General features: G+C 48.1%; 1 protein-coding gene across 7 annotated transcripts in view; it reads left to right on the plus strand.

Moving 5' to 3' along the window:
• The first annotated feature begins 4,975 nt into the window (after positions 1 to 4,975).
• The window catches only part of LOC109392574 (SWI/SNF-related matrix-associated actin-dependent regulator of chromatin subfamily E member 1-related-like), a 38,866-nt gene continuing 34,748 nt past the window's right edge, over positions 4,976 to 9,093 (plus strand). For all 7 annotated transcript variants that reach the window (XM_019661139.1, XM_019661142.1, XM_019661143.1 and 4 more), the window contains exons 1-2: positions 4,976 to 5,098; positions 5,902 to 6,028. In XM_019661139.1, the coding sequence (XP_019516684.1) occupies positions 5,054 to 5,098; positions 5,902 to 6,028 (172 nt within the window). In that variant the 5' untranslated portion in view covers positions 4,976 to 5,053. The remainder of the gene's footprint in view (positions 5,099 to 5,901; positions 6,029 to 9,093) is intronic.

Consider the following 9,093-nt stretch of genomic DNA (forward strand, 5'->3'; position numbering starts at 1 on the left):
GGGCTGATGGGTGCGCGGCTCGTCGGGGCGGAGGTCCAGGTGCAGCATCACCAGTGACCGTGATCCGGGCAGCCGGCCGGCGCGTGCCGCACACTCCCGGCTGCAGCTCCCGCCGCCGCCCAGCGCCCGGCTCGCAGCGCGGCCCCGCCTATCCCCTGGGGCGTCCCAACGATTGGTCCGTCCTCCTGCCAGTCAGAGAGGAGGGCACAGTGTTCGCCCCACCCCCGCCCAGGGCCGACGCCGGGAGCAGTTCTGCGGAGGGGAGAGGAGGCGCTGCGAGGCCTGAGCGTGCGCACTGGGCCCCGCGGCTTGCGCGGGGGTGGGGCCGGGGTCCCACAGCAGAGCGCCCCCTGCTGAGCCGGTTCTTGAGCCCGCTGTGTCGGAGCTGCTACTGGGAGGGGCCTTAGGCTTCAGTTAGAGCTAAAGGTCCCAGAAGTTTGTCCCTACCCTCAGAGGGCTCACATCCAGTTTTGTGTTGTTTTGTGTTTGTGTGGGTTTGGGAGGTTTTCTTGGAGGGGATGTATATACAACCTGAGACTGTGGCCATCCTAGGCAATTGATGGTTAGGGGAGACACAATGTCCACAGGTACTACATTGTCCCCGTTTGTACAGAAACCTGGGTCAGAGGTTAAAGGAAGATGCTGAAGGTGACACAGTTAGCAAGTGGCGGAGCGGGGACTCGTACTCCTGAGCCCATGGTCGGCAAAGCCACATCACCAAACGACAGTGGAATGAACAATGCGATGTCCAGCTGAGGCTTGAAGGAAGGGTAGCATTTAGCTAGGCAAAGATTCATTAATTCAGTTTCCTTCCGTTTATTGAACACCTATTTCTGCCAGGTAGCCACTAAGATCTAGTGAACAACAGAGAGAGCTGCTGCCTTCCTGGAACTTACGTACATTCTAGCAAAGAGACGGGAGAGATGAGCATCCACATAAAGCATTCACATAAGCAGAAGCCAACACCTTGATAGAGGAAAACGGCATTTTGAGAATCTAAAAACAAGCAGGCGTCTCTGGGCCAGAGAGGTGAGGAGGAGAGCAGCCAAAGATGTCAATGGGGAGGTGGGCAGAGGTCGGCGCGTCTTGCCCAAATTCTTATGGGAAAGAATTTGTTGTTTATCCTGAAGACGTTTCATGAGAGAAGGTGGACCACTGTCAGATTTATGTACTTAAAAATGTACTGGTCAGGATAAGCTATGTTAAGCACCAGTAACAAACAAACCCAAATCTCGCTGTCTTCTTTCTAACTCACATTACACATCCCACCTGGTCCAGCAGAGGGCTCTGCTTATCCTAGTCTCTCTCAACTGTGTACCCATGGTGCTTTGGGCAGGTTGAAGGAAAGGTAGCAAATGGTACTGGCTTTTAAAGCTTCCTCTTGGAAGAGACTCATCATTTTCCCTTAAGGTTCATTGGCCAAAGCAGGTCACATGGGAACCCCTGTCTTCCTGGAAATAAAAAGAAAAATTAAGGATGGCACATTGTTGCCTGTAACAAAATCAGGGTTCTGTTAGTGAACAAGAGGGGAGAATGGAAATTGAACAGGCAACTAGCAGGGATAGACCCAGGTTTCATAGGAACTGAAGCTCCTACAGTTTGGAGGCCTTCTTTAAGAAAAACAATTAAGGGGAAAAAAATTACAAATACAAAATTAGGTACAAAAGTGAATATTTAGAATAAAAAAATTGAATGTTTCAAATTGACAGACATCACAAACATAACAAAATCCAGAAAAATAATAATTTTTTAAATTAACTACCTAACATCCACCTTTATAACATCTCCCTCTACTTTTTTTTTTCTCCTTCTTCTTCTTCATCTTTTTGGATTGTCTCTTCATAGGACAATGATTTTGTAATATTTTTTCTACTGAGAAAACATAATTCAGAGTACTCCTCCAATGATGGAATTTTTTTCCATGTTGGTTAGAACGCTTTCTTTCAGCCTCATAATTCTTTATTGGTAGTCATGTACGTTTGTTGACAAATTTCAGGAAACCTCCATGATAACCTTCTTTCATAAATGAACACTAAGCTTTAGAAGAATTACTTCCCCACCCCCCAGTTTCCTTATTGTGATTGTATTGATTTTCACCATAAAAGGACTTGTACGGATTAGAACCAGATGACTTGGCCAGCGCTTCCTAAATAATGTTGGTGCCCCTCGCAGGCACGTGAGGAAGCGTGTGGAAAATGCAGATGCCCCGGCTCCTCACACCCCACTAAAGTGAAGCCTCTGAGTAGCAGGGCCCAGGAATCGGTATTTTACTGCATGCCTCAGGCGATTCTGCTGTTAGCTGAAGCCTGAGAGGCCCTGGACTAGGGGTTTCCAGTTTGCCTTGTGAGTCTGAAGGTCTGCAAATCCAGGTCTCCCTGTTGGGAAAAATCAGCCTATAAACCTCGTGTCTCCTCCTCTGAAATACTCCGGCACCAGGCGCCCTAGCGCATGTTCCCACCCAGTGCCCCTGGGATGGTACAGTGTGTGTGGGGGGGGGACACTCCTGGGAGCCATGATGCCTGCCCAGGGAGCAATAACTTGACCTACACAGGTTGACTGAGAACCTATAAACATCTACTACATATTAAACTCAAATTAAGGCATCCTTGACTCAACTTCCCTTCAGCTGCATCCCCAAAATGCCCTCGGCCACCCCAACACCTCCCAATATGAGATGAGAGGACGTGTGATAACAGGAAGTCAGAGGGAAAGGAACAGCGGGTGTTATGGGCTAATTATGTCCCCTCAAAATTCATATGTTGAAGTCCTAACCCTCAGTACCTCAGAATGTGACTATCTCTGGAGATACACTTTTTAAAAAGGTAATTAAGGCAAGATGACGTCGTATAGGTGGGTCCTGACCCAATATGACTGGTATCCTTATAAGAAGAAGACATTAGGACACAGATACACACAGAAGGACGACAGTGTGAGGACACAGAGAGAAGACAGCCATCTACCAGCCAAGGAGAGAGGCCTCAGGAGGAACCAGCCCTGCCCTCACCTGGTTCTCAGACCTCCAGCCTCCAGAACTGTGAGACAGATAGCTTCTGTGGCGAGCGGTCTGTGGTACTCTGTTACGGCAGCCCAAGCAAACGCATACAACTCAGTCCACCGAGACACCAATGGGCATCTACTGCGTGCTGGTGCTGGGCCTGGGCACCAGGAACATGGCCTGGAACAACTGTCTCTGCCCTCAAGAGTTCATGGGCAGTGGGGGAGACAGATCATTATGATGGGGTAGCCGGGGGCAGGAGGCGTGGCGTGTAGGGGAAGGAACTTTTAGAGCTGCCTAAATGAGTCAGGGGGGCTTCCGGGAGGAGGAAACACTTGAGCTGAGGTTAGACAAGGAGGGCGGAAGCAAGCCTTCAGGGCAAAGGGAACACCTGTGCGGAGGGACCACGGAAGCATGAAGACCAGGATATGGGTTTCTGGACTGCTGCCCCCTGGAGGGCACGCAAGGTTAAGTGGCTGAAGACTACACTGGGACTTGTGGTAATGGAGGAATTTGGACCCGGGCATGACCCCACTGACCCCAGCATGTGCACGGAGGCTGGGTGGGAAGTGGAGGCAAAAGCCTGTTGAGCAGTGGAGATGAGACAGGTTGATGGCCAGAACCAGGGCAGTTTGAGCCATGGTCCCAGAAGGCCAGGTCAGGCCCCTCTAAGTGGCATCCCTACCCCTGACTAGGGGGGTTGCAACTGATCCAACTTGTAAAACTTGCCTTCTGGGTGGTGGGCTGTGCTGAGGGGCGGATAGGAATAATAACAAGCGTGAACATTGGTCAGGCTTGCTCTGAGCAGACACCAATGTCAGCACTCTGAGTATATTTAATCTGCACAACAGCCTTAGGTAGAGAGAGGTTAGGTAATTCGCCCAAGATCACANAGAAAAGGAAAGGGGGCTGGCCCAAAGGCAAGAAAAGGAAACCCCCGAGGCATCTTTCTGTTCCCCGTGCTCCTACCACAGGGTAAGATGGCGGGGGGGCGGTTACCTGACCCCATGTTAAGGTGACGTTTGGGGCTCACCATCTCAGCCTTTATGTGTTTTTCAGGGTCCTTGATAATGAAGGGACCTCACACCACAGGGAGTGAGGGTGGGTTTTTTAGTTCTTTAAGCTGGAATAAAGTTTTGATGCTCAAAGGAGAGGCCAGAAAAGCTGGGCTTGGGTCACAGACAGGAGAGGGGGTGGCTTTGGGGTCAGCAATCTGGTTTCCCTTCCAGGCTCTCAGATATGGGTGCTCTGGGGCCTCAGGTAAGATGGTTAACCTTTTTCAAGGCTCAAAGCTGCCTCCCAGTGCCCCGAGTCCTTGTCCCTCATCCCTGGTGTCTTGGGCTAAAGAAAAGAGGTCCTATGCCACTCAGTCCCCCTGCTCTGAAGGTCACCTTGCTCCTCTGGAAGGCTCCACGTTTTTCTCTTCATCCTCGGGGCCCACACACTTCTAAGAGTGAGGGTCTTTTCTCAAACTCCCGTAACCCCTGTGGACAGGACTTTTGGTTCGAGAGCTGGTTTGTCGCACTCCAGTGCCCACAGCCTTTCCCCCTCTCCCTGACACCAGTCCTTTTGATCAGGAGGGGTAGGACCTGTGCATGGAGCATGTAGGCCACACAGTAACCCTGTGAGCAGGTGGCATTTTGCCCATTATACAGAGGGGAAACTGAGGCACAGACCAGGTAAATGACTTTCCCACCCAGCAGCCTTCATGAGCCTCATGCCCCTCCCACAGGAAGCCCCCCTTCTGGCTCCTTGTCTTACATCAATCTCTGGATAAACAGCCATTCGATCATTTCCCCCTCTTAAGTTAACCTCCATTTCACTGGTTAGATTGAAAAAATATGGGCAGTGTTTTCATAATAATAACACACCAGTTATTATTATGTGTATTATTATGAAAACCAGAAGGTAGAACTGGCCGCACTCCCCCCACCAGCCGGTAGCTCAGAGCTGTGGTGTTTGTTCTATTCCCGGCACAGGTACGTCATATTCCTAAACGAACAGAGAAGCCAGCTGAGGGCCAGGCACCCGGATCTGCCTTTTACAGAAATCACAAAGATGTTGGCTGCTCAGTGGGCTCAGCTGTCCCAGAAGAAAAAGCAAGTGAGTCCTTTTCTGTGTAGAATGAGGAGAAGGCGCCCGGCTGTCTGCAGCCTTGGTTAGGGGCTGTTCCCTCCTAGCCCATCTTTCCTCACTGGAGCCAGAGGGAACTTTCTGGAATGCAAGCCTCTCACCCCACCCCTTAAAAGCAGTCCCTGGTTCTCCGTTGCTTTTGGCATCCACCCTCTCCCTAAGTGTGTTAGGCAGAATGGCTCATCCATGAAACATGGGCACGTTGTCAAATAAGTTTAGGAAATTCTAGAGTAAATCAAGCGAAATAGATTTTCCCCTCTGTGGGAATTTTTTGGGAGCATTTAATATAATCCTATTACCTTAAAATAAATTTTAGTTGGGGCCCATGCTCTCCTGGAGTGAGGTGTGGGGGTATGAGAATCTCTGAGGGTCATCGCTAGTGTGAGGCATTTCTCAAACTAATTCCACCATGGAACCCCTTTTCACAAGAGCACCTGTTACCCTCCTACAGGAGTATGTTCTGGGGGTCACACAGGAGGAAACACTGACTTATGGGATACAGTCAGAGCCCTCTGAGCACACATACCTCTCCAGTGTCAACTTCTGCCTTCTCCCCACGCTGTACGTTTCAGCCACACTGACCAAGCTAGGCCCACCCTAATGTCACCTCCTACAAGAAGCCCTCCCATACCCCTTCTAAGTGTGTCCGACCTCAAAGCCCATACAGCCTCCTGCCTGCAGAGACCATCCTAGATTGTCCCAAGCAGGTGGAACAAGTGGACACCCCAGCCCTCCAGATCAGGAGAGTCTCAGAATCTCTGTGCTCCTTCCAGAGGTATATTTATGAGGCAGATGAAGACAAGCAACGTTACATCCGCGAGCTGCAGGCCTACCAGAGCTCCGAGGCTTACCGAGCCTTCCTGCAGAGGCAGGCAGCACAGAAGACGCGAGCGCAGTGCGGTGAGTGGGGCCTGGCCCGGGGGGCGGCTACCTCTCCCACCAGGCCTGGCCTGTGCAATGTTTTAACACAGAAGGCGTGTTGGAAAGCCCTCTGTGTTAGCCCCAGCCTCAGTCGGCGTTCACATCCTTATATACATGTTTTAGATATTAACCCCTTATCAGATATATGGCTGCAAATATTTTTCTCCCATTCCGTAGGTTGCCATTTCATTCTGTTGATTGTTTGCTGTTCAGAACCTTTTTAGTTTGATATAGTCCCACTTGTGTATTTTTCTTTTGTTGCCTATATTTTTGGTGTCATCTCCAAAAATATCATTGCTAAGACCAGCATCTAGGAGCTTTTCTCCTATGTTTTCTTTTAAGAGTTTTATGGTTTCAGGCCTTACATTGAAGTCTTGAATCCATTTCAAGTTCATTCTTGTGTATGGTAAAAGGGTCCAATTTCATTCTTTTGTATGTGGCTGTTTTCCCAGCACCATTTACTAAAGAGTCTGTCCTTTTCCCGTTGTGTATTGAAATTTGCTAAGAGAGTAGATCTTAAGCGTCCTCACCGCACACAAAAAAAGGTAACTGTGTGAAATGATGAATGTGTAATTAATTTGATTGTGGTGATCATTTCACAGCGTGTATCCAATAATCACCGGGTTCACTTAGTGTCAATGTTTGTCTTGCTGAATGTTGGACCATTGGGGATGGGGCAAGACCATAACCTTAGATGGCAGTCAAGGCTGAATTTTTAGAATTTATTTATTTAAAAGAAAAGGTGAGCAAATGGGAGGCAGTTAGATCCTATTATGTCTTCATTAATTATATTCTGATCACTTCTAGTCTTTGACCTGTCATGATCTGAGTCTTTTCTGTTTGTCTTAATGTTTTTTGTTTTTGTTTTTTGCATCTAGTATAACATTTACAAACTAGGACCAAGAACAATAGTATTAAAGCAGTAACACTGATTAGGAACAGAAATGTCCAATATTAGACAAATATGAGTTTGAGGGAAACAAACATCCTAGCCAATCAAAGATCCTTTACATGCATTGTCATAATTTTTTATTAAGCTAATAATATGTTTTCCTCCCTTGTCTGCTGCTGTTTGTACCTTATGATAAGTTTGGCCAGGTGAATGAAGATTCTCTATTATTTCGTGATCTAGAAGTTCTAATTTTTTTTCTGGCCAATGAGTTTCCATAGAAATGACTTCATGGGGAGGATTCAGTTCAATTTCCCATTATACTGGATTTTCAGTATCAATATTATCATGGGTTTCATTAACCTCAGGCAAAGTTAATTTGCTTGTGATTTCAGTATTGCAACCATATTCCTGTAGCATTTACTATACACCTGGTGTCATTACAATAGAATTCTGTTAGTATGACAGACTCCTCTAACCCTTCCCAACAAAAACGTCCCCTTCGCATACACCATATATTATTGTTTGTTGGGGTGGATACGATAGGCCAGGTTTGGGTGAATTCAGAATTCCATACAGATTGGGGCCAGAACCATCACCGTTATGATTTTCACCATCAGATAATGAGATGGGTTCCTGTTCTTTATTATTATTTAATATGGCCTATCTACTTCCCATTGGAAGTCTTCTGGTATTACTAAGGATGGTCCCTATGCCAGCCAGTTGAACTGCTGAAAATCTTAGCTTAGGATTTAACTGAGGTGCTTGGGTTTTTAAGATACAATGTCATAGATCACATTTTCCATCTAAATTTTTTTAAGTCCAGGGGCACCATTGGAGTCCCATAAGCGTCTGGCCTGGCCTGGGCTTCTGCACCCATTCCAGTCGGCCATTGTTTCATCGCTACTTCGGATTCCATTGGGATTAGCACAGGGGATAGGCCTTGCTGAGTCAGGGTGCAGGCANCTAGGGTTCAATTCCTAATGAAGAAGGGCAGAATGGATACCAGGGAGATGACTGGCAGGGTGTGCCACACCCACATAGAAGTGTGTAATGAGCTTAACGCGGGACGTTTTCTCCTTTTAGATCCACAGCTGATTCCAAGTCATGGTAGCGCTTGCCTTCGTATAGGTCTTCCCCAAGTGACCTTCCCAACAAGCCAGTCCCACTTACCAGGTGGAGGTGGATTCAGAAATGTCTAATGACGAAGGAAGCTAGTGCGGCAGGATTAGAATGAGAGAGGGCTGACCTTGGTAACAATAACAGCCACTCTAAGGGCTTCCAGGGTCTCAGTGCCTGTCCCAGCTCACTCAGCCCCTACAGCCAGTGGGGTAGGAGCCGGTATCTCCGTTGCAGAGGAGGACATGGAGGCACAAAGCGGTGAGGTAATGTGCTCCAGGTTCCACAGCCAGACAGTGTTACCCCTCAATATATGCTTTACCCATCACTCCCTGCTGTCACTCACAATCATAAACTCTCCCTTTGACATCTAGTCTGCAAACCAGGTTAAAGCCGAGATGAGAAATTGGCAAGGGGGAGCCATTGACATCTAATAGCCCTCCGTTAAAAAAAATTGAAAAGTATGTACTTCTTTTGCAGTTTCTTTCAGAAATAAATGAACTAGAATTTGGATTTAAGTCAGGACCATGATATCTAAAGGTGGGAACCCAGCCTTTAACAGCTTAATTTTTCTCATGGTATCTAGAACCGTGTGATGCCATCTTGTAATCAATAGCCTCACTGTTCAAATGGGGAGGGGGGTGCTGCAGGCCCCTTACCAAAGCCACGGCCCTCGTGCAGACAGTCAGGACCTCAACTCTGCTGTGGGAGTAGACTGTAAACCCACAGAGGCCAGCAGCCTTTTCCTAACTGTGATTATAGTCACCACTGAGCTTTGGTCTGGTTCCCAGGTGAATGACATGATAAGTTGCATAAACTATTTTCCCCATGAGACCTGCTCAGTAGCTTTGTAGTGTGCTGTTCACTGGTCTGTACCTGAGTTTTTCTTCCCTTCCTGATACAGACAAGGAACACAGGCACCGAGGCCCTGCTATGTGCCGGGCACTGTGCTGGCCCTTCACAAACATGAGTTGCTCCACCCAGCTCTGCCTTCTGTTGTGTCACAGTTAGGAGTGCAGAGGTCAAGGGGACTCTG

Source organism: Hipposideros armiger, unplaced genomic scaffold (genome assembly GCF_001890085.2).
Source record: "Hipposideros armiger isolate ML-2016 unplaced genomic scaffold, ASM189008v1 scaffold_337, whole genome shotgun sequence".
Classification (NCBI taxonomy): domain Eukaryota; kingdom Metazoa; phylum Chordata; class Mammalia; order Chiroptera; family Hipposideridae; genus Hipposideros; species Hipposideros armiger.